General features: G+C 47.8%; 1 protein-coding gene across 2 annotated transcripts in view; it reads right to left on the bottom strand.

Moving 5' to 3' along the window:
- Positions 1–21,356, bottom strand: part of ACAP1 (ArfGAP with coiled-coil, ankyrin repeat and PH domains 1) — a 41,481-nt gene extending 20,125 nt beyond the window's left edge. Inside the window, exons 1-10 of one of the 2 annotated variants that reach the window (XM_061589388.1) lie at positions 20,985–21,356; positions 15,996–16,053; positions 14,088–14,207; positions 12,726–12,779; positions 11,324–11,382; positions 10,514–10,697; positions 9,788–9,832; positions 5,752–5,847; positions 3,550–3,624; positions 9–118 (exon numbers count right to left, since the gene is read on the bottom strand). In XM_061589388.1, coding sequence (XP_061445372.1) covers positions 9–118; positions 3,550–3,624; positions 5,752–5,847; positions 9,788–9,832; positions 10,514–10,697; positions 11,324–11,382; positions 12,726–12,779; positions 14,088–14,207; positions 15,996–16,053; positions 20,985–21,277 — 1,094 coding nt within the window. In that variant the 5' untranslated portion in view covers positions 21,278–21,356. Of the gene's footprint in view, positions 1–8; positions 119–3,549; positions 3,625–5,751; positions 5,848–9,787; positions 9,833–10,513; positions 10,698–11,323; positions 11,383–12,725; positions 12,780–14,087; positions 14,208–15,995; positions 16,054–20,681; positions 20,823–20,984 lie in introns of those variants that run through there. The other variant, XM_061589389.1, reaches the window with a different exon arrangement.
- Between the last annotated feature and the right edge of the window lie 4,057 nt (positions 21,357–25,413).

The following is a 25,413-nucleotide window of genomic DNA, read 5'->3' as shown; positions in this document are numbered from 1 at the left end:
TCGCTCACCTGCTCCATGTTTTGAAGGCATTGCTGGCACGTTTGTACAAGTACCCTTCCATCACCACCCCGCCTGGCTCTGCACGAGGCTCAGGAACAACGTCTTCTTGTGACAGGTCCTGAGAAACGGCAGAAGGGATGCCTCATTACAAGAAGGAAAACATCCAAAGGCAAACAAAACAAATGTAAAAAATGAATTAGGGGAGGAGCATCGCTCCGTGGTACAGAGCGTGTGCTTTGCATGCAAAAGGTCCCAGGTTCAACCCCTGGTGTCTCCAGAAAAGGCCAGGAGAGACCCACTGAAAGCCCAATCAGTGGCAACAACACTAGGTGGACCAACAGGCAGCTTCTTACGGCCCTACGACATTCCCTCTCCTCCGATTCTGCCCAAGCACCACCCCTTGTTCCCAGGCTCCTACCATCTTTTCATTTTTATTTATGTATATAATTTTAAATGTTTGAGCAACCAAAAAGACGACTGTAGACATGGACATCACCAAATGGTCAATTTAGGAATCAGATTGATTATATAATTGGTAGCAGAAGATGGAGAAGCTCCATACTTTTTGTGAAAACAAGACCAGGAGCAGACTGCGGTACAGATCATGAACTGGTCGTATCGAAAATCAGAGTAAAGCTAAAGAAAAACTACAAAGCAATCACAATGCCAAAATACAATTTAAATAACATCCCAGAAGAATATAAAGATCAAATAAGGAACAGATTTGAGGCTTTAAACTTAGTTGACAGAGAACCAGAAGAACTATGGAGTGAAGTCAGAGACATAATTAGGGAAGAATGCAAAAAGGCAATACCTCTAGTTAAAAAGAGAGAAAGATCTCAATGGATGACTGACAAAACTCTTAAAATTATTAAAGAGAGAAGGAAAGCAAAAGCAAAAGAAGACAGAAACATGATTAGAACCCTAAATGCAATAATACAGCAACTAGTACGTAGGGACAAAGAAAACTATTACAATAGTTATTGTATAGAAATAGAGGACAACAAAACGGGTAGAACAACAGACCTATACCAAAAGATCAGAGAAATTAAAGGGAAATTCAAACCAAGAGTAGGGATGTTGAATAATCAACAGAGGAACACACTGACTGACCAAGATGAAATACAAGAAAGATGGAAGCAATACACTGAAGAACTCTATAAAAGAGATACCAGGATGACAGATTAATTCACAGAGGAACCATATGATGAAGAACCAGAAATTTTAGAATGCGAGGTGGAAGTTGCCCTTAAAATACTTGGAAGAAACAAATTACCAGGCATAGAATAGAGTTGATACAAGCTACTGAGACTTAATCTGTCCAAACTTTGACAAAAATTTGTCAAGAAAGATGGAAAACTAAACAATTGCCCACAGACTGGAAGCGTTCAATATACATCCCAATTCCAAAGAAAGGGGATCCCAGAGAATGCAGTAATTACCGAACTATTGCCTTAATATCCCATGCAAGTAAAGTAATGCTCAAGAAGAGGTTGGATAATGGAACAGACCAAGGAATTTCAAAAGGAAGTCACCCTGTGCTTTATAGATTACAGCAAAGCCTTTGATTGTGTAGATCATGAAAAACTATGGAATGATTTAAAAGACATGGGGGTGCCACAGCATCTGATTGTCCTGATGCACAACCTATACTCTGGACAAGAAGCTATTGTAAGGGCAGAATATGGAGAAACCAATTTTATTTATTTATTTTATTTATTTTATTTAATTTATATACCGCCCTAAGCCCAGAGGCTCTCTGGGCGGTGTACAAAAAGATAAAAACCAGTACAATATATAAATACAATAAATCAAGGGAAAAAACAAACAAACAACAAAAGAACCAAACAACGTCCAAAATACAAAAATGCTGTTAAAATACACTTGAAAATGCCTGGGAGCAACAATGCTTTCTGTATATGGAAGCAGTAATTCGAGAAGAGAGTTGCCACCTCTGGCAAGGCTCCTGTCTATAACCAACACGTGACAGACACAAGGGCGGCAGGTGAACTGGCACGGCATCTAAATTGCGAGACAGTGATGGAAAACACTTCACCTGTTGAATTCAGCGGTCAAAGGCACAGGGCCCTTCGAGGCGGCAGCGGGCGTCGACGCCATCAGCTGCCTCCTTTTCTTCCCTCAGAGGCGCCAACAAGGTAAGGTGGTGGGTGCCGCTTTGGCCCAGGCCCTGCCTTGGTCTCTGGGCTGGAAAAGCAGGTTCTTCCTGGGGAAGCGGCTAGCTTTCCCATTGGAAAGGGTGTGAGACAGGGGTGTATTTTATCACCCTGTTTAATCTATACACAGAACATATCATACGGAAAGCAGGATTGGACCCAGATGAAGGAGGTGTGAAAATTGGAGGGAGAGATGTCAATAATTTAAGATATGCAGATGATATCATACTACAAGCAGAAACCAGTAATGATTTGAAACGAATGCTGATGAAAGTTAAAGAGGAAAGCACAAAAGCAGGACTACAGCTGAACGTCAAGGAGACTAAAGTAATGACAACAGAATATTTATGTAACTTTAAAGTTGACAATGAGGACATTGAACTTGTCAAGGATTATCAATATCTGGCACAGTCCTTAACCAAAATGGAGACAATAGTCAAGAAATCAGAAGAAAGCTAGGACTGGGGAGGGCAACTATGAGAGAACTAGAAAAGGTCCTCAAATGTAAAGATGTATCACTGAACACCAAAGTCAAGATCTTCAGACCGTGGTATTCCCGATCTCTATGTAGGGATGTGAAAGTTGAACAGTGAAACAGGCAGATAAGAGAAAAATTAACTCATTTGAAATGTGGTGTTGGAGGAGAGCTTTGTGCATACCATGGACTGCAAAAAAGACAAATAATTAGGTGTTAGAACAGATTAAACCAGAACTGTCACAAGAAGCTAAAATGATGAAACTGAGGTTATCATACTTTGGACACATCATGAGAAGACCTGATTCACTAGAAAGACAATAATGCTGGGGGGGAAAAGAAGGGAGTAGAAAAAGAGGAAGGCCAAACAAGAGATGGATTGATTCCATAAAGGAAGCCACAGACCTGAACTTACAAGATCTGAACAGGGTGGTTCATGACAGATGCTCTTGGAGGTCACTGATTCATAGGGTCGCCATAAGTCATAATTGACTGGAAGGCACATAACAACATATCAACATGAGAGCCTTGAACCTGGCCAGGTGGGATATGAGCAGGCCCAAAGGCAGCCCTACATAAAGTGCACTTATCAAGAGAGCCTTTGTCCTCCCAGGATGCAAACTCAGTTTATTGGCCCTCATCCAGTCCACCACTGCATTAAGGCATGGGTCTATCTCAAGCCCGTCCCTGCATTGTACCTCCCACCACAAGCTCCACCCCTTTCTTCACAAGCTCCTCCCAAACTCTAAGCCACCTCAGCTACTCACATACCAAATCAAAACCCCTCCCCTTTCCTCCAAGGCTCCTCCCACTTGTCTCAAGCCCCACCCTTAAAGCAGAAGCTCCACCTTCCCAAGAGACAAGGCTCCTCCTGTAAGGCGAACCCTTCCATTCCCTTACCTTCTGCTTGATCACTGTATGCCTTTGCTCCATGTCCCGTTTTTCCCGGGCCGACTCCAAGACCAACTGATGGAGCTGGAAGAGAGTTAGAGAAATGAAGCCGGACGCCTGGGTTCCTCTCCGGAAGACACATTGAAGTCTGCCTGACATTTTCCCTTCCAGCCCTCTGGGCTGGGGAATGAAGAGAAATCCACCAGCGTAGCCAAGACAACAGATCCAGGGGTCACTTTGCAGGGAAGCATGTCGCTTCCAACAGGAAACAGCCGAGTGGGATTTGAACTCGGAAGCTTCCATGCAGAGACAGCCGACAGGACTGGAGAAGGGAGGCCAACTCTGCCCACCCCCTTCCTTCGCCAACGCAAAACACACAAGGTCAAAGGTCAATGGATGTGTGAGAAAATCCCACACACCCACATCCCCAACGCCACGGGTGTTTCCGCTGGGTCAGCTTGAATTTAGCTCGTCCGTTGGCAGCTGAGGTGGGCCTCATTTTAAGGCTGCATTCGGAATTCTGGCATGAATTAAACATCCCTGGGAAATGTTAGATTTGAAAGATCTGGAAGAGAAACTTGAGAGTCTCCCTAGTTTACTGCGAGGTGAGCTCTGGCAGATCAGCAGCGCTGCTGTCAGCCAATTTAAAAGTTTTAAAAAACAACCTGGCTGTTACCCAATTCATTAAAGTAAGTCCCACATGTAAAAGAGAGCAATGTATCTCAAAGATGCCAAGGAGGAGGAGGGGGGTTCTTCGTTTATTCAACGTGCCCCACACATTCCGGCGAAAGCTGCCTTCATCAAGGGCTTGTTTTCTAGCTTCTTAACGAACCAATCAGAAAAGCTTCTGTTGCAAAAGAACCAATCCGGTAAACTCTCATAAGGTCCCAGGGCAGGTTAACAACAATCAAAAACACAATATTAAAATAAAAAGATAAGCAGAGCCCTGCTGAATCCACCCAAAGGGGCCCACCTAGTCCAGCCTCCTGTTCTCACAGTGGCCAACCAGATGCCCCTTATGGGAAGCTCGCAAGAAGAACCCACCGGTACACTACGCTCAACATCCAAGGCCCTCCTTTGGGTGCCTACTCTGAGGGAAGCTGGGAGGCTGGCAACAAGGGAGAGGGCCTTCTCAGTGGTGGCCCCCAAATTATGGAATGATCTGCTTGACGAGGTGTGCCTGGCACCAACACTGTTATCTTTTTGGCATCAGGTCAAGACTTTCCTCTTCTCCCAGGCATTTTAGCATGTGTTTTTAAATTGCTTTTTAAAAAATGTGTTTTAGCATTTGTATATCTGTTTTTAATGTTTTTAATTGCTGTAAACCGCCCAGAGAGCTTCGGCTATGGGCAGTATATAAATGCAATAAATAAATAAATTATAAATAACAGGGACCTGAGCGCAATAGCAACTCTCCCCTCCTGCGGTTTCCAGCAAGTGGTATTCAGGGGCACACTAGCTCAGCCAGTGGAGGTCAGAGCATGGCCATCACGGCTAGTAGCCACTGGTAGCCTGCTCCTCCATGGAGATTGTCTAATCCTCTTTTAAAGCCATTTCTTCATTCTTTACTTTCTCTTTTCTTTTTTTCATTTCTCCTTTCTTCTTTTCTTCGTATTTTTAATTATTTTTGGAGCCTGTCCTTGTGATGGCTTCCCACATCCAGAGAGCAAGACCTGGAAGCAGCCACACAGCCTTGGGGGGCGGGGAGGGTTCGCTTACCATCAGCTGCACCACCTGTGACGACCTGGCTCTAGGCAGCATGATGGTTTTGAGAACCAGAAATCCCCAGTTTGAACATTTTCTTCCATTCATTCCAGCCATGTTCCCCCTGCCCCAATTTATCTTACAATCCCAGCAATGGAAAATATTGGGCCTAGGTTCTTAGTGTCCCTAACCCCCACCGCACAAAACGTCTCATCGACCAAGCTTCCTACCTTGAGGAACCAGATGTGGAGCTCTGAGGTTGCTGCATCTCTGCAAGCTGCGCAGAATCTGAATTCCTGCATCCTGTTTGCCTGACCGTTTTTCTTTCCTGGCAGGGCTAGCTCTCCACCTCCCCTGCTCCAACCCCAGACAGTTTCCTCCCTCCTCTGAGCGGCTGCCAAGTGGTGACGGAATCAGACACTCACCCCACCGCCCTCCACCCCTCTTCTTGCAGGGTCCACTTCCTCACAAACCATGCTCTCTCTGAACCCTTCTAACTCCTTTTACCTGAGCGGCCAGGTCTTTCCGGTACTGTTCCAGCCGTTTTGCCATGTGGAATCCCTGTTCTAGGCAGGACGACTGGGCCTCCATGAAGGTCAGCATCTGGGATGACAGAAACAGCTGCATCAACCAAGTTGGTATTGGTGGCGGTGTTGCTCTATATGTGAAAGAAGGCATTGAATCCAGCAAGCTCGAAATCCCAAAAGAGGCAGACTCCTCCACAGAATCATTGTGGGTGGTGATACCGTGCCCCAGGAGGGACTTAATACTGGGAACGATCTATCGTCCCCCTGATCAAAATGCTCAGGGAGAGCTTGAGATGAGATATGAAACTGAGGAAGCATCCAAACTAGGAAATGTGGTAGTAATGGGTGACTTCAACTACCCAGACATAGACTGGCTGCATATGTGTTCCAGTCATGACAAAGAAGCAAAGTTTCTAGATATTCTAAATGACTATTTCCTAGACCAGTTGGTCATGGAACCAACCAGAGGGACGGCAACCCTGGACTTAATCCTCAGTGGGGACCGGGACCTGGTGCGAGATGTAAGTGTTCTTGAACAGATTGGGAGCAGTGACCATAGTGCTATTAAATTAAACATACATGTAAATGGCCAATTGCCAAGCAAATCCAACACAGTCACATTTGACTTCAAAAGAGGAAAGTTCACAAAAATTAGGGGACTGGTAAAAAGAAAGCTGAAAAACAAAGTCCAGAGGGTCACATCACTCAAAAATGCTTGGAAGCTGTTTAAAAACACTATATTAGAAGCGCAACTGGAGTGCATACCGCAGATCAGAAAAGGTACCACCAGGGCCAAGAAAATGCCAGCATGGTTAACGAGCAAAGTCAAAGAAGCTCTTAGAGGCAAAAGGTCTTCCTTCAGAAAATGGAAGTCTTGTCTGAACGAAGAAAATAAAAAGGAACACAAACTCTGGCAAAAGAAATGCAAGAAGACAATAAGGGATGCTAAAAAAGAATTTGAGGAGCACACTGCTAAGAACATAAATGCCCGGATGGCATCCACCTGAGAGTTCTCAAAGAACTCAAATGTGAAATTGCTGATCTGCTAACTAAAATATGTAACTTGTCCCTCGGGTCCTCCTCCGTGCCTGAGGACTGGAAAGTGGCAAATGTAACGCCAATCTTCAAAAAGGGATCCATGGGGGATCCCGGAAATTACAGGCCAGTTAGCTTAACTTCTGTCCCTGGAAAACTGGTAGAAAGTATTATGAAACCTAGATTAACTAAGCACATAGAAGAACAAGCCTTGCTGAAGCAGAGCCAGCATGGCTTCTGCAAGGAAAAGTCCTGACTCAGTAACCTATTAGAATTCTTTGAGAGAGTCAACAAGCATATAGGTAGAGGTGATCCAGTGGACATAGTGTACTTAGACTTTCAAAAAGCGTTTGACAAGGTACCTCACCAAAGACTTCTGAAGAAGCTTAGCAGTCATGGAATAAGAGGAGAGGTCTTCTTGTGGATAAGGAATTGGTTAAGAAGCAGAAAGCAGAGAGTAGGAATCAACAGACAGTTCTTCCAATGGAGGGCTGTAGAAAGTGGAGTCCCTCAAGGATCGGTTTTGGGACCTGTACTTTTCAACTTGTTCATTAATGACCTAGAATTAGGAGTGAGCAGTGAAGTGGCCAAGTTTGCTGACGATACTAAATTGTTCAGGGTTGTTAAAACAAAAAGGGATTGCGAAGAGCTCCAAAAAGACCTCTCCAAACTGAGTGAATGGGTGGAAAAATGGCAAATGCAATTCAATATAAACAAGTGTAAAATTATGCATATTGGAGCAAAAAATCTGAATTTCACATATACGCTCATGGGGTCTGAACTGGCGGTGACCGACCAGGAGAGAGACCTCGGGGTTGTAGTGGACAGCACGATGAAAATGTCGACCCAGTCTGCGGCAGCTGTGAAAAAGGCAAATTCCATGCTAGGGATAATTAGGAAAGGTATTGAAAATAAAACAGCCGATATCATAATGCCGTTGTATACATCTATGGTGCGGCCGCATTTGGAATACTGTGTACAGTTCTGGTCGCCTCATCTCAGAAAGGATATTATAGAGTTGGAAAAGGTTCAGAAGAGGGCAACCAGAATGATCAAGGGGATGGAGCGACTCCCTTACGAGGAAAGGTTGCAGCATTTGGGGCTTTTTAGTTTAGAGAAAAGGCGGGTCAGAGGAGACATGATAGAAGTGTATAAAATTATGCATGGCATTGAGAAAGTGGATACAGAAAAGTTCTTCTCCCTCTCTCATAATACTAGAACTCGTGGACATTCAAAGAAGCTGAATGTTGGAAGATTCAGGACAGACAAAAGGAAGTACTTCTTTACTCAGCGCACAGTTAAACTATGGAATTTGCTCCCACAAGATGCAGTAATGGCCACCAGCTTGGACAGCTTTAAAAGAAGATTAGACAAATTCATGGAGAACAGGACCATCAATGGCTACTAGCCGTGATGGCTGTGCTCTGCCACCCTAGTCAGAGGCAGCATGCTTCTGAAAACCAGTTGCCGGAAGCCTCAGGAGGGGAGAGTGTTCTTGCACTCGGGTCCTGCTTGCGGGCTTCCCCCAGGCACCTGGTTGGCCACTGTGAGAACAGGATGCTGGACTAGATGGGCCACTGGCCTGATCCAGCAGGCTCTTCTTATGTTCTTATGTTGCAGCTATGATTAAAAAAAAAAAGATTTGGGGGTTCAGAGTTGCCAAGAAGTCACTGTTTTTGAGCAGGAAGGCCTGCAGCCAAAGCCTAGATAGGTGGGAAGTGGCTATAGCGAATAACCACAGGGGGAAAACTCTGGACATGTTCAAAAACACTCATTTTTTTAATATGCTCCAGGTCTGAGCTGGAAAAAGTTGAGGCTGAAATTAGGGTGGGTGATGGAGGCATTCTGCTCCAACTGCAGCAGGAGTTTGTCCAAATGCAACAGGGCACCCCAAAATTGACCCAATACAACATGCGTGGAGAACCTCCAGCCCACAGTCCAATCTTAGCCCACCAGGGGGTCCAACTGGACAACATGAGGCCATTTCCCCAAAACCATGCCCACCTGTCAATCAGCTGATGTCACTGGATGACATTATCTGATGGGGGCCAGGGTTCAAATCTTCATTGGCTGTGCCTGCCAGTTTCCTACAGGGAAGGGGTGCATGGCCGAAGCAGCAGGATTTAACCCCTGTTCATCAGCTAATAAACAGAGAGTTCAATCTCGCTCTGCCAGCACATTTCCTGCAGGAGTCACAATGGCAAAGCAAGCCCCTCTTCTCATCCCTACAGGTCAGTTTTGACAGGTGGGTGAGACCGCCCACCTATCAGTCTCCTGACATCATCATGACGTCAGATGATCGCCAGGTGGGTGGCCCCGCCAATATGTCAAGGTTGGCCCCTCAGGGTGGGGGTGGGGAGGTAAGGATTGACAAAAACTAGCCCCAACACACAAGCCATCCTGCACATGCATGGAAATCTCTCTCAGGTTCGTACCACAAATCAACTTCAAAATTAATCCTAATAGCGGACAGGGTGACAAATCTGACTGCATACCTCCAGCCATGAAAACTACAGGGGTATTTGTTGGGCAAAAGGAAAGCATCAAGCCATCTAATGGCAAACTTAGTGCCCACGTGCCGACAGAAATGGAGCAAAAATGAGGTCACTGAGAAACAAGGGGGGAGGTATCGGTGTGCTCTGGAGAACCCCAAGTTTTGCAGAAGCACAAACTCACTCACTCTCTTTGCATATATCACCAAGTAGGCAACCTCCACCACCACCCCCAAAAAAACCCAAAAAGGGCTGAGCACGCTCAGTGGACACCAGGAGCCTTGGATGATTGAGTGTCAGCTGGAATCAAAACAGGACTAAGAAAGGAGAAGAGTGGGTCGGCCCACCTGAGCCACTTACAGTTTATAGCACCTTTGGGTCAATCTGGGGCCCTCCAGATATTTTGAACTACAGCCCCCATCAGCCCCCAGCCAGCACAAGGAAGGTTGCCAAAGGCCTACAGCCAAAAACGAACTATCAGCTACTCACAAACTTGAGGATCTCAAACTTCTTCTTAGACTGGATCACGTTGATCTGGAAGGCAGACAAACCAACCCTTTTGATCCTTGAGAGACCCCTTTAGTCCTTTGACTTTCAACTACCTCAGCACTTTCCTGCAACATCGGGCTCCTCCCAACATTTCTTTTCATGCTTTATTTCTTACCCTTCTTTCCCTCCAAGGAGCTCAACGTGGTCGTTTTTAATCTCTCTCCCCATTTCATCCTCACAAGCACCCTGTGGGGTAGAGACAGTGACTGGCCAGTGAAGTGAGCTTCTGGCTGAGTGGGGTTTTGAACCCAGATCTCCCGGGTCCTAGGCTACAGAATCTCAAGCCAGAGGTCCAAATGCAGCCCTTCTGACCTTTCTGCCTGGCCCTTGGGACTCTCCCAAGGCCACACCCACCACTGGTCCTTCTCAGCACCCTCCTTGAGGGCTTTCATTTTGCTAGAATTGATGCTTTCCTGGATGCAGAATAGACAGAGGCGTGTGAGTATGTGCAGAAACTAGCCAAGTGTCCAAAGCTAAAATTCACATTCATTGCTCTGCCCCTGCCCAGGTGGCCCCCAGAAAGTTGTCTAGAATAGAATGCGGCCCTTGGGCTGAAAAGGTTCCTTATCTCTGTCCTAGGCCAACCCCTGTGCCACATCAGACAAAGAGAGAAGCACTTGAGCCTGCCACCCTTCTCAGAGCTGGGGAGAGAACTAGCTGGCCCACCTGGAGCACGTAGTCAAGGGCTCTGGCACGGAACGCTGTGCGTGCAGCCTTCAGGGCAGTCACTGCCTCTTCGGCCTCATGGTGACGCCGGCGAGGCACCTCGGCGTTATGGTGCAAGGCGCTGGCGAGACTTTCACTGCCGCGTTCAAATTCCTTCCGGGTATCTTTGAACTGCTTCATGTCCCTAAAACACAAGGGGTTTTGGGGGGGGGCAGGGGGAGACACATTGAGCCCTCAAAAGTTGGCAGAACCGCAAATCCACACTTGGTCAGCCAATGCAAGCCAGCATTAATGCAAGCAAGCAACTATCCCAGAGAGGGATCTTGGGGGCCACGGTGAAGGGCCGATGGAAATCTCAAGTTGTGCTGCACACACACTGTACAACTGAGCACTTTTAAAGCGCGTGGCTTCCTCCAAAGAATCCTGGGGACGGTAGCTTACCCTTCGTGAAGCTACAATTCCCAGCACCCTTAACAAACCAGAGTTCCCAGGATTCTTTGGGGGGATGCCATGTGATTTAAATACATGGCATGCAGGAGCTGTGAAAAGGGCAACCTCCATGCTAGGAAAGCACAGTTGATTTACGGAATTCACCATCATAGGACGTTGGAATGGCAATTAGTGTCGCTCCGCTGCTCTCACCTGTCCCACCCTCAAATGCCAAGTGCGCCATGGGGCACACAGGAAAGGCTTAACCCCCCTGAAATGCAAAGCAACTGACCTACTGGGTCAACTTGATGCTGCCTTCCTACTGGTCCCTCCCCTTCCCCCCAAAACCTGCCCTTCTGCCCAACCACAAGACATGCTCACTCTTTCACCAGATTCTGCAGCTGTTGTTTGAGTGACTGTTGCGTTGTATCCAGAAGTTCCTACAAGAAAGAGAAGAACAAGGCGGGGCCACAGCTCAGCGGTAGAGCATTTGCCTTGCGTGCAGAAGGTCCCAGGTTCAATCCCCGTCATCTCCAGGTAGGGGTGAGAGTGTCCCATGCCACTGGACAGCCGTTGCCACCAGTCAGTGTAAACAGTTCTGAGTTAGATGGACCAGTGGTCTGATTCCACAGAAGGCAGCTAACTAGGTTTCTATTTGCCAACCTGGGCTTTTTTGAGAGGAAGGGCAGGATAAAAATTAATCAATTAAATAAAAATAAATAAATCAGCCTTTTATTCCAGTGAGGACTAGAACCTTACTTTATTTTTAGGGAAAGGGCCATAACTCAGTGGGAGAGCATCTGCAGAAGGCCCCACGTTCAATCCCCGGCATCTCCAGGCAGGGGTGAGAGTGTCCCCTGCCACTGGACAGCCAGTGTAAACAATTCTGAGTTAGATGGACCCAATGGCATAAGGCAGCTTCCTAAGTAAGGCGTTGCAGGAGAGTTCTGACAGGTTAAGGAAAACGGACAGGAGAAAGGGCAAAATGATCAGGGGGAGCACTGAAGCAACTCCCCTATAAAGGAAGGATACAGAATGTTTTTTATTTCACTGAAGGGTCTCGACAGAGGCAGACAGACCTGGCTCACCAGTTGCAACCCGGCAAGTCTCATTGGCAGCTGCGGAAGAGCACAGCTTTGGTCTGTTGCAACAAGGCTTGTGCAGGCTGGATTATGCCCCACGTTAAAATGGAAGAAGACCAAAAGGGACTGGCAGGAAAATGTTGGGACAGACAAAACGCTGAGATTCAGATTCCGCAAACTGCTGCAGAGATGCATTCCGTAGGGAGAGACGCAACCTGGATTTCCCAAAGTTTGTTTGTTTATTATTTAATTTGTATCCCGCCCTTCCTCCCAGCAGGAGCCCAGGGCGGCAAACAAAGCGCTAAAAACACTTTAAAACGTCATAAAAACAGATCTTAAAATACATTAAAACAAAACAGCATTAAAAACATTTAAAAAAAAACTTTAAAAAAGGGTTAAAAACATTTTTAAAAAACATATTAAGCAATTCTAACACAGACGCAGACTGGGATAGGTCTCAACCTAAAAGGCTTGTTGAAAGAGGAAAGTTCTTGCCTTGGCCCCACAAGCCAAGGGTGTCAAGGCTTGAGCTGGTTTTATGCCCCCTTGGTGATCCTTACCCGATTCGCTTCTGTGCCCCCCCCGCACCCCCCCCAGAGAATGATGAAGCGGCTGAGAGTCACTGGGGAAAGAGGAAGGTGCAGAAGGAGAGTGCTGGAAGCAGGGAGATGAGAAATGGAAAGATGGGCAGCATCACTCACCTCGTGCCCATCAATCATTTTGTTCAAGCTCTCAGAAAATTTTTCAATGCACTCCTAGAAACAGAGAGACAGAGAGAGAGGTTTCTGTGAGAGGATGCAGCGTCTAGGAGCTCCCTGCTTGCAACCTGGGGAAGTTCTAACCCTGGAACTGGAGCTGAGACAAATGTGTCCTTAGCAAGCTGCACAATAGCACATCACATGGTGGAATCCCCAAAGCCTTTTTTTTAAAAAAATAAAACAATTCCAAGTTTCTAGATCTCATGCTCTTTTTTTCATAGTAAGTTTCTAGGGCTTAGTGTGGGCTACACAAAAATATCCAGGTAAGAGATGCCGAAGGCTCTGAATTCAGAGAATGGTCTGGAAGATGCAGTCACCCCTTTTTTCCCCCACCCCACCCCTCCTCACAGCCACAAGTATTTCCCTTTTCATTCGCCACACCTCTCAACCAGCCCTTAGCTTGCCCGAGGGGAAGTGGTGGGCTGTTTAGTCAGCCTTGCCACCGCATCTTCTAATGCAGAACCTTTTTCCGTCAGGCCAGTCACGGCAAGGGGGAGAGGTTCCCACAAACCCCTCCACATGTGGAAAGAACAAGCAAAGTGGGTCATGGGCATGGTCTGACCCCGTATACGGCCCCTTCCTATGTTGCTGTGAGATGTCTTGGGCCGTTGCTCAGTGCTAGAGTCCCAGACTCAGTTCCCAGAAGCATCTCCAAGAATGTCCCACACCTGAAGCCCTGAGAAGCCACTGCCAGTGAGTGTAGCCAGTACTGAGCTAGATAGATGAAGAGAGCCTGACTTGATAGAAGGTGGCTTCTTATGTCCCAGTTGCTCACCGGTGAAAGGCACTCTGCACACGCTCAGAGGCACGGTTGTATCTCTTCTCATGCACCAGGGCTAAGCCCTGGCACCGAAAACAGGTTCCGGGGTGGAGACCTGGCTTCACATAACCCGGCTACCCTGTTCCACTCCCAGATTTTGCTCTCAAATAAAATTGCACAATGAGATGATTAACTTTGCTTGGCTGCACTTGGTCACCTTGGGAAGCCCTAACCACTAAGCCGACACACAGAGAGGACAAAAGGAGTCCCCTCCCAGGACAGTATCTGTAAACATTGCTGCTTCCCACCCTCCTGTCATGACCCCCGGGGCCACCGCCAAACCTGTCTTTCAAGCCAAGCGGCTCCAACCAGCCAGCCAGACCAGCTACGGCACAAAAGCAGCCAAGACCAAGCACCCTCAAGAGCCCAACCTCCCCCCACCCACGGCTGCTTGTGGCACCCAAACAAGATGCCCATCCACCCTGGCATTAGGGCTGCTTACCTCCCCAGCCCTCTCTAACTGCTCTTTTCCAGAGGAAACTTACACTCATCATGGTGTTTCCTGGGGAATTCTGAGAGAGCTCCTGGACCCCAGAGACAAAATTCTTGCTGTGGGCACAGTACTGGCGTCCTGATTCCAGCATGGTGGTACACAGCTTCAGCAGCTGATGGGAAAGGCAGAAGAGAGAGGCGATAAACGGGAAGGTCAGACACGAGAGACCAGCAGAGGCGTACGCTGAACAGGAAAACTGACCAACACCCCTCCCGATTTGGAAATCTCAGCGTCCCCTTTACACCTGAAGGTGCCTCCCAGGACACCTCCGTGATGCCAACTCTCTTGCCTCCTTCAAAACCCACCTTTTCTGTGAAGTCGCTGTCTGTATTAACAAATGTATCCACACAACCTTCCCTCTGCTATACATCATGCATTATCCATTGGTTGCTTCAGACATCTTGTAAAGACATATCTTTTTACCCAGGCTTTACCTGACTTGTAAGACTGGACCCGGTTACTACTGAATTTCTCTTTTTACAATATTTTTATTTTATAAACATATTTTATAATATTTTTCTCTTTTTACAATGCTTTGGTTGTGCTATTTTTGGTAGTATCTCTTTTTATGATATTGCTTTTATGTTGTATTTTTGCATACCACTTTGAGATTTTTAAATAGCTGTTTTGAAATGCTTTTAAATCTGTGTATTTGCAACTTGTTTCTCCCTCCAACCCTCCTCCAAGGAGCTGCAAACATTTCTCCACCCAAACTTTATTTTCACAACAACCCTGTGAGGTAGATTACAAGGAGTATTATTATTATTTTGATTTATTACCCACCCTTCCACCTAAGGTTCCAGGGCAGGTCACAACAATTTGAAACACAACTTTAAAAACAGTTTAAAACAAATTGCAACCCCAAGAACAGGGCGGCTCCTAAAATTATACACCTCAAGTGACAAAAGGCCCGGGTAAAGAGGTGTGTCTTCAGCAGTTTAGGCAGAGAGATGGTGACTGTCTCAGGCTGTGGTCTGAAGGCACATGAGCCCAGCTCCCTGCTGAAGCTAAGCAGGGTCAGGTCTGGTCAGTGCCTGGATGGGAGACCGCCTAGGAACCATAGGTAAGCCGCCTTGAGTTTCTATCATGGAAAGAAAGGCGGGGTATAAATGTAATAAATAAATAAAGACAAACCGTGAACTTTGTGGCTGAGCAGGGATTCAAATCCAGACCAAGTACAACTCTCTTGTATTTAAGGGGTGAGGGAAAACATCTGTGGCCTTCCAGATGTTGCTGGACTCCCATCAGCCCCAGCCTGCACAGCCAGCCCAACAATCAGGGATGATGGGAGCTGGGGCCCAGCACAGTCTGTAACAACGACGATGGCTTGCAGCCTAAAGCTACCTCACAGGGTTGTTGTGGGGAAAACACAGTGGGAAAAAGAGAACCACAAGTTCCTGGGAGGAAGATTTTTTAAAAATGTAAATAAGAAAAATACATTAAAAAAAATAAGGGATAAGGATAAATGCATATTCTTCCCTGTTTACCCCCACCTCCATTTCTCTCCCATCTCTCTTGCCTCTGTTGCATTTTAGATTACAAGCCCCTCAGGACAGGGGCCTGAATATTAATAATAATAATAATAATGAGGAGGAGGAGGAGGAGAATTTTTACCATCAAAACTGCACATGGTCAGAGTCTCAATAGCTCTAAGGATGTTTTCTGCCATGTGACACCCGTTCCCCTGGGTTTTATGATCCGTTAACAAGTTTATGCGGTAGGGTGTACCTCCTTGTGAGGAAAGACTGTCAGTTCTGAGGAGCGGGACCTTTTCCTGGCAAGCGAACAAGCGCTTTGCAAAGCATTTTGCAACCCAGCTCAGTTCCTCTGCAAGCAAAATCATAATCACCGGCCACAATACCCCAAGACAAGCTCACAATGAAGCCAGGCAGCACCTCACCTTCTCCAGCTGAGATTCCAACACGGACACCTCCGTTTCCACAGTCTCAATGGCAGCCCTGACGTTGGAGGAAGAAAACATATTGTTGCTGTTGTTATTAATTAATTAAATTCATATCCCGCCCTTCATCCCAGAAGGAGTTCAGGGTGGCAAACAAAACATTTTAAACACTCTAAAACATCTTAAAAACAGACTTTAAAATGTATTAAAACAAAACACTTTAAAAACATAAAGAGAAGTACCAGTTCAGGTGTAGAGTCAGGAGACTGCAAGTTGGAATTTTAACACGGGTTCAAGATCTGCCTGTGCCACAGGCTCACCGCATGGGTTGGGGGAAGCAATTCTGTCCATGTGAGCATCTTTGCAAAGCTGATTCAAGCTGCCTTTCCCAAGCTGGTGCCCTCCCGATGTTTTGGACTGCTATTCCCATCAGCATGCCGATGGGAACTGTAGTCCAAAACATCTGGACGGTATCAGGATGTGAAAGGCGGTTTCAGGAAGTGTTCTGAAAGTGACTCAGAACCGTATGTGAAAATGGAGGACGGGACCTTTTGAATGCTGGATGAACAACGACCACTTAGAGCTGTGGCATTTCAGCTTGTTACTGATAGGTCTGACCAGGAACTTAGGAAGGTGGCTTTCGCTGCTTTGGACCATTGGTCCATCTTGTTCAGGATTGTCTGCCCTGACTGGCTCTCCAGGGTTTCAGGGAGGCAGTCTCTCCCAGCCCTAACTGGAGATGCTCTCGGGGATTGAACTGGGGATCTTCTGCATTCAAAGCAGGCGCTCTGCCATCCAGCTACAGCCCTTTCTTGCTGACACTCCTAGCCAAGCCACCCGTTATCATAGAATCATAGAGTAGTAGAGTTGGAAGGGGCCTATAAGGCCATCGAGTCCACCCCCCTGCTCAATGCAGGAATCCAAATCAAAGCATTCCCGACAGATGGCTGTCCAGCTGCCTCTTGAATGCCTCCAGTGTCAAAGAGTCCACTACCTCTCTAGGTAATTGATTCCATTGGCGTATGGCTCTAACACTTAGGAAGTTTTTCCTGATGTTCGGCCGAAATCTGGCTTCCTGTAACTTGAGTTTATTATTCCGTGTCCTGCACTCTGGGACGATCAAGAAGAGATCCCAGCCCTCCTCTGTGCGACAACCTTTCATGTACTTGAAGAGTGCTATCATATCTCCCCTCTTTTCCAGGCTGAAAGGGCATCAGGGACAGAACTTGGAAGGAAGGATTGGAAGAAATGATCATTCATGTGGGAAGAAGGATCCAGGACAGGGTATCCACAGTGTCACCAGGAGCTACGCTTAGGGGCTGGGTAACGTTACACAAGGATGTCTCTGCTCCACCACCTCTGCCTCCTCTCTTGCGGTCACCTCACAAGCTTCCTGCCTCTGTCGGGGTTGTAACCACTTCCTGTTGGTTGCCTGGAAACCTTCCTATGTTCACCCTGCTCTGAAGAGCAAACTGGGTTTTGTGATGTACGCAAACCTCAGAAGGGACATCTGCAAAATGATGAACGACACATAACACACACACACAAAATGCAAGGCCAGAAGGCCAGTGAGAAGAGTCAGGAATAAAGGTGCTTCCAGACAGGGGGCTTAATCCTGCAAATGGGTCACTGAGATATCACAAACAGGTCATTTGCAATAATTTTTTAAAAAACTTTTCTGATCTTCCTCGGAATGAGTAGATTTGGATTAAATGGGGGCATGACAGCGACATTGCGCAGGGGCTGCAAAACGCATGCATGAGGAGCACCCATCCCATAATAAACAGGCATCTGGAAGGACCCAAAGCAGTAGCAGCTTGTGCCCACTGGGGCTGGCAGGGAGGAAGGGAGGAAGCCCAACAGTTGGCGAAATCAGAGCCAAGGACAGGCTGAGCCAGCCAATTCTAGTTTTGTCTCCCTCCCAATCTGAGTTAACTGCTGTGCGGATGGGATCTTAGGGAATGAGATGACGCCTCTACAGGGCGCCGGCCTTGGCTTTTTCCAGTGAGGTGAACCCTCAACATGGCAGCCAACGGTGGGTCATTTCAAGATGGCCACTGCATACACGTCCCCCACAATGCACTGGGATTGGAGATCTGACCAAAAAACAAAACAGAACCCTGAGACGTTATTCCGACCAGGAGGGAAATGTGGCAAAACCACGGGTAGTGAGAAGAAAAACCGCAAGAGAAACCGGCAACAAACATAAACACATGCCAGGCTTGACAATACTGGGACACACCCTAAGACAGAGTTAGGAAGAGAGATGGCCCAGCCCTCCGTTGGTGGGAGGGAGAGATGGATTTTAAACTACACACTGGCTTCCCACCAAAGAAAAGATGTGGTACAAACTCTACAAGTGGAAATCAATGACATGTGGAAACAATCTCTCATGTCCCAGCTACACAGCATGGAAACTGTGATGAGACCATCTGTCTTGTCTTTTATGGGCCTGCAATCCATAAAGGCTCGGGTTCCTGCCATGCTGCAGGCCACAGCCTGGGACACCTAGATGGCCTATCATCTTACCCCATATATATCCACTTGACCACCTCAGTCTGCAGAACTGGCACTGTCTCACAGGTGCCACACAATACGCATTCCACAGTTGTTAAGAAATCATTCTTTCAGCATGACAGCGCCTACTCTTTGGAACTCCCTGCCTACTGACATCAGGCAGGCGCCTTTGTTGTACCCTTTCTGGCACCTGCTTAAAACATTTTTGTTTAAGCAAGCCTGTCCAGACATGGAGGCTGAATGATGACATGCATTTTAACCTCTGTTTAGCTTATTGTTGATTTTAATTTGTGAATGTTTGTAAATACATGTTTTTAAACTGTCCTTTATTAATAATTTTAATATTGTTTTATTTTTTGTAAACCACTTTGAAGTTTTATTACAGTCCAGTGGTATAGAAAGTTTGGTAAATAAATAAATAAAATAATCCATTTGTGAGGGCCAGCTGTGACACAGGTGTAGGCTGAGAGTAAGGGAACCTGCCTGGGTGAGGCGCAGGGGAAAAGGAGTTTTCTGGGATCTTGGGGGCCTGCAGTGATTCTGCTTTGTGAGGCCAAACACAGACTTTGTCCCTTCAATTACCCCACACAATCCTCCCCAAGGCTTATAACAGAATTGCACAAAGAGACGGTTAAGGCTCCGCTACACTATACATTTAAAAAACTATTGTGCCACTTTAAACAGTCATGGCTTCTCCCCCAAAGAATTTTGGGAACTGTAGTTTGTTAAGGATGCAGAGTGTTGTAGCCCTCACAGAGCTACAGTTCCCTGGGAAGAAGGATTGGCTGTTAAACCTCTCGCTGCAAGGGGAACGGGGGTCTTCTAACATCTCTCAATGCCTTTAATAAATTACCATTCCCATGATGCTTTGGGGGAAGCCATGACTGTTTAAAGTGGTATAAGAGTCGTTTAAATGTGTAGGGCAGATGGGGCTGTATGATCCGAGACGCACAGCTGCATGCAAGATACGTGACCAAAGGTCATCCTCTGCAGAAGATCCTGGGAAACTTCCTTCTAACTGCACAGCCCCACTGATTCACTAGCACGTAGCACCCCTCAAAATACTGCTGCCTCACACTAGCGCTTGGGGCCAGCCCAAACCACAATGCTGCAAGGGTGCTTCTCCTCAGAAGGCTGCCCCAAACTCCCTCCCCCACTTGACAGGATGTCAGACAGCACAGGCACAGAGGAGTCCTGCTTTTGGGCCAGTGTTGAGCATCACCCATTGAACTGTGCAGCCCTGGCTAGCTCTGGGGGCCCAGTCCACACACCAGGAACCCCGTCTTGCCTCACACAGGTTATCACTTCCCGTCCTCTCACCCCAGCGATATGAAGAAAGCATGAGATTTAAGAAGTGCATGACTTGAAAGCTCACACCGGAAACTCCTACAAGGTGTGGGGGCAGGGAGATAGAAGGGGGCACCAGCAGCTCCTTGAGGATGCTGCTATCTCCTCCACCGTGGTACACGCACCCTATGCCTTGCCACAACAGCCTCACTGAAGGCCCTCATATCTGGGGTTGCCAACTCACCCAAACAAAACAGGCCTGGCTTGTTCCTGTGCCTTTAACAGCAGGTTGAGCGGCAGCAAGGAACTGGCTAATCCCAGCAGATGGAGCTGCTGAAAAGCTGGCAACTCTGCTCGCAGCTCATTGACCCCTTTCACACCATCATCTCCACACTGTCCCTGTCCCCCAAAATTGGGACTCTTTTGCACTCCTCCCTTATTATTTCCTGCTTTCCCGGAAGGACTTCTTTTGCCACCTGCGGGTGATGCAAGATTAGAGTAGGGTGCAAACGGCCCAAAATGGAAGAGCAACCCCGCCACACACAGAGAGCCCCCCCTTATCATGAATGAAGGGGGGAAACCCTCCCAAGAAGAAAAAGAGGGATTGAGGCAGCCCTTTCTTTTTCTCCATACCTTAATCTTCCTTCCATCAACTAGGACTCCCCCCTGTTCTATCACTTCCCCCTCCTCGGTATCCCAAGCTGTTGGGTCTTTTGCCCCTGCCCCGCTCTCACCACTAGACCCCACTTCCTTCCCTCCCCCAGGGACCCAGCCGAGGCTCCTAATCCTGACACCCCCCTAAAAAAACCCCTCTTCTAAGTTTCAAGACAGGCCAGGTGCTGTGGCGTTCTTCTCGGGGGGGGGGGGAGTAAAAAAACTTGCCGGCTCAATTCCATCAACTCTCCCCTGAGCAGTTTGGAAGAGACGCGGAGGCGCCGGAGAGGGATCCGCAAGCGCCGTCGTGGCGAAGGCGCGCACTGGCTCTCCCCGGCCTGGGGCTCTAGTCTTAGGGAGGGGCGTTAAGGATTCGCCCCCTCCCCGGCTCTCCCTCCCAGCAGCTGCTCGGGCTGCGTGGCGCGGCGGCGGGCCGGTCCGCCTGCCTCCGCCTGGCACCAGCTGCGTAAAGACGCCCCAGCTGCCTGCCCAGAGCCCGGCGCAGCGAGACGGCGCTCCAAGGGGACCCACCTGAAGCGGGGCGAGTCTTTGAGGCACTCCTCGAAGTCCAGCTTGACCATCATCCTGGAGGCGTTGTTGCTCCGGGGAACTCCGGAGCGAAAGAAAGGGCGCGGCGGCGGCGGCCGGGAGTGATGGTGGCAGAGGCGGCGGCGACGGTGATACCTGGACCAAACCTGGGAGCAGCGGCGAGGAGACAAGAGGAGCCAGGGGCGCGCGGCACTAGGAGGCACCGCCGGCAGCGGCTCCTGCTCCGCCCCGGGGCGGAGTGCGGAGCTCCTGGCAACGCCCGGCGGAGGAGCCATCCTCGGCGCGCCCTGGAGAGGGCAGCAGGGCGCACTCCTTAGCCAGCCGCCGACTGCTGCTGCTGTGGAACCCTAAGCCGAGCCGGGACGCGCGCAAGGACAGCTCAGCCAGTCCGCGAAGCAGACCGCACAGCGCCGCCTGCCGCCCAAGGGGAGGACGCCAGAGCGCAGGGAGGTGGCGAGTGGGCTGGGAAGAGCCTTGTGGGTTGCCCCCTGCCGCCTTCGTGAACTGGACACGGGAGGAGCAGAGGGCGGCGCGGACGCGGCTGGACGAAATCCCTTAGAGCGCAGTGGCAAATGCAGAAGAGCAGGGCCCCTGCTTGATAGTCACAGTCAAGCCCCAGAATTTGACATTGCTTCTGCAATTACAGAATGATAGAACCAGAAGGAGACTGCTGTGTGCATAGGCTCCCCCCCCATCTCTCCCTCTGGGGGCTACATGTTGCCAGAAACATTTGGATATTAAGAATTCTGGAATGAAACCAAGCGTGGGAATTAGGATTTTGGAGACCAAGGTACTTTGCCTTGAAGCTCATTTTTCACTTACTGAGGAAGACTAAAGTCAACTTTAAAGTTACATAAATATTCTGTTGTCATTACTTTAGTCTTCTTGACGTTCAACTGTAGTCCTGCTTTTGTGCTTTCCTCGTTAACTTTCATCAGCATTCGTTTCAAATCATTACTGGTTTCTGCTAGTAGTATGGTATCATCTGCATATCTTAAATTATTTATATTCCTCCCTCCAATTTTCACATCTCCTTCATCTTGGTCCAATCCCGCTTTCCGTATGATATGTTCTGTATATAGATTAAACAAATAGGGTGATAAAATACACCCCGTCTCTCACCCTTTCCAATGGGGAACCAATTTGTTTCTCCATATTCTCTCCTTACAGTAGCCTCTTGTCCTCTATAAAGCACAGGGTGATTTTCTTCTGAAATTCCTTGCTCTGTTCCATTATCCATGTATGTTTGTGATATGATCTCTGGTGCCTCTTCCCTTTCTAAATCCAGCTTGGACATCTGGCATTTTTCGCTCCATATATGGTAAGAGCCTTTGTTGTAGAATCTTGAGCGTTACTTTACTTGCATCGGATATTAAGGCAATAGTTTGATAATCACTGCATTCCCTGCGATCCCCTTTCTTTTGAATTGGGATATATATTGAACACTTCCAGTCTGTGGGCCATTATTTAGTTTTCCTTATAGGAAAGCTTTTACATTAGCCAAGTTCAATGTTTTACCTTCCGCTTTCCTGGAAGGCAGATATAAGGGAGTACCCTATGAAGAGCATCTGTGCCCTTGTGGTTCAGGAGAGGTGGAGACAATTGCCCATGTGTTACTCTAGTGCTCTTTTTATCATGATTTTAAAGCTATTTTTATTACTCCAATACGAACAATACGAACAATATTTTATCTGGAGTACTTGTCTGACCGGAACCTCCGGGTGGCCAGCTTCCTTGCAGCTTCTATTGAGTATCGGAGAGTAAGGATCAAATAATATTTTTGTAATTTTAATCTCTAATATTTTTATGTTTTACAAGGAAATCTTTTATTGTGGTCTGCTTGCTTTTATTACGTATGAGAGTTATATTATTTTACTTTCCCCCCCCTATTTTGCACTTGTTGTACAATTCTGTATGGACTGTTCTTTGACCGCAGTAACATCAAGGCGTTTCACCTTGGAGAACTCAGCAGGGAGGAGGGAGGAGGGGGAAACTAGTTAGTTGGCTCCGCCTCTTGTTGGCTCTCTGGCTCCTCCTCCTTTTGGCCTCTCTGCTTTCCGTCCCAGTGGGCACCAGCCCCCACCATGGCCAGAGGCTGCTGGATGAGGGGGCAGAGCGTGAAACTGCATCTAGGTAAGATGGAGTGGGGGTGGTTGACAGAGAACAGCCATGGTGGGAATGGCGGGGGGGGGAAGGAGAACATATGTCTGGCTGGCCTGTGTCAGTTGGTGTTTCTGTGTGATCCTACCTGCTCAGGTGAAAAGCCTGGGGGGGTTGTGCCAGGGCACAGGACGCTTTGCAGAAGAACAAGTTGGAGCGGTTTTTAGGAATGCTTCTTACCCTCATCCAGGGCATGGCAGTGGTACCCCTAGGGAAGGTCTTTGGAGGCACAAGTCTAATGCAGCCGGGCTGACATATCGCATTTTGGAGTCAGTGCACATTACCGTCTAAAGAGGAGGGATGTGGTCACCCACCCTAAGGCCATTTCATCCAGAGATTACTGACCTGCCCCTCTGGATCCAGGGCACCTTCTTTAACTTCTAGACATGCTGAGAACTGCAGTGTGCTCCACCAGGCGGCAGGCCCCCTTGACGCAGGCACCAGAGCTGCACATCCACCACTCACAAGTTACTACAAGGGATTGCACAATGGCATTGTCACCTGTTCTGGGTTAGTTATACCAGTTGCCAGTTTGGTTCTAGGACCGGTTCTGGGTGCTGGTTTTAAACCTCAAAGTAAAGCCTTGCACAGGCTGGGACCCTCTCCCCATAGGATCAGCCCACCAGGTAGCCAAAGACTAGCCGTTCAAAATGTTGGCCTTTCATTGGGGTGGCAAATGAGGCCCAGGCCTCCCCTCAGGTCACACACACAGAGAGAAGGTCTGGGAATGTGAAGAAACTAGCCTGCTGCAAGAAGGGACATTTTTACATTGAGTGCTCCGCCTACTTTTACCTCTGGCCCTGCCCACCACTCCTCCCCCATATCAATTTGCCTATCCACTGAGATCCCCATCAGAGGCCTTTCTACAGGTGTTTCCATCATTTGAAATGTGGTGACTGGCAGAGGGGCGGCGGGGTGGGGGTGGGGAAGCAAGCCTTTTCAGTGGTGGCTCCTAGCCATTGGGAGGCCCTCCCCTGAGGACACCCACTCAGAGTCCTTGCTACTTTCATTTCAGCAACAGGCAGAAACGCTCGTTTTCCCAGGCGTTTAGAAACTGTTCATGTAATGACTCCTTAACACAGAGCAACTTGATTTTGCCATCTTTTGGTGTTTTTGCCTTTTCAGTTTGCTGTATGAGTTTGTATGCATTATTTATTTGTTATTTATTAATTAATTGGTAGTAGTGGTGGTAAAGGTTACCTTTTGCTTCCTACTACTCCGTTAGCTGCCGTGGGAACATAAAACTATGTCGAAGGCGCAGGATATAAATTTTGTAAATAGACAAAATAGTCAGCTGGTTGTGACGGTCCTCCCATTCTTAAAGTAGGCTAGGAATATTAACAGCTAGGAGATGGACTTTATTTCTTTGTTTTGGACAACATTAAAGGCTCTTCCCCCTGGAAAGGTTAGGAGAACTCTCTCTCCTATTCAGAACATTCACAAATTAGTCCTATATTATAGTAGTCCTATATTAGTCCTATATCAAGAAGCTATTCAAGAAGCTTGGCCCAGGGCCGGCACCAGAGGGTGGCCAAGTCGGGCTCTGGTCGAGGGCCCCTGAAGGGCTCCTTCTTCAGGTGAGAGGATAGCGGTTCCCTTTTACAATCTGCAGCAGCATAGACTCCCGACCGTGCTGCAGATCACAGAGGGGGAGTTCCCAGCCCTCCTCTACAGACTGCGGGGCCCCATCCGCATGCCCCACTTACCTCTCCCTTGCTATGAATGCTGTGTGCGCATATTTGCCATAAACCAAGATGACGGCAGAAGTTTCTCCAAGGGGCTGATGCCTACTGCCATCTTGGTTGATGGCGGGCATATGCGCACGCATAGCATAGCACGCATGTGTGCCATCTTGGTTGGCAGCCCTGCGCACACAGCACACAGGGCATCCTTCTTAAGAACTGGCAGAGAGGTAGGTGGGGCATGCGTGTGCTGCGAGCCTGGGGGAGGCTGGTGCCCAAGGGCCCCGTCATGCCTGGCCCTGGCCCTTACTTGGCGCCATGGAAACATATCACCTATAGTTTACCCCACAAAAGGATTATTGTATTATTATTAACTAAATTTCTATCCCAACTCTTCTTCCTAAAGGGGCTGAAGGTGGCAACAAAGTAGTAAAAAGAGTACCATTAAAATAAAATTAAAAACACATAAGAATATCTTTGTTGTTATGTGCCTTCAAGTCGATTAAGAATATCTAAAAAACTTTTAAAATAGCCACATAGCCTTGTAGCTAATAATTTCAGGGTTGAAG

The sequence above is a fragment of the Rhineura floridana genome, chromosome 11 (genome assembly GCF_030035675.1).
Source record: "Rhineura floridana isolate rRhiFlo1 chromosome 11, rRhiFlo1.hap2, whole genome shotgun sequence".
Lineage (NCBI taxonomy): Eukaryota > Metazoa > Chordata > Lepidosauria > Squamata > Rhineuridae > Rhineura > Rhineura floridana.
This window is presented reverse-complemented; position numbering and strand designations above follow the sequence as displayed.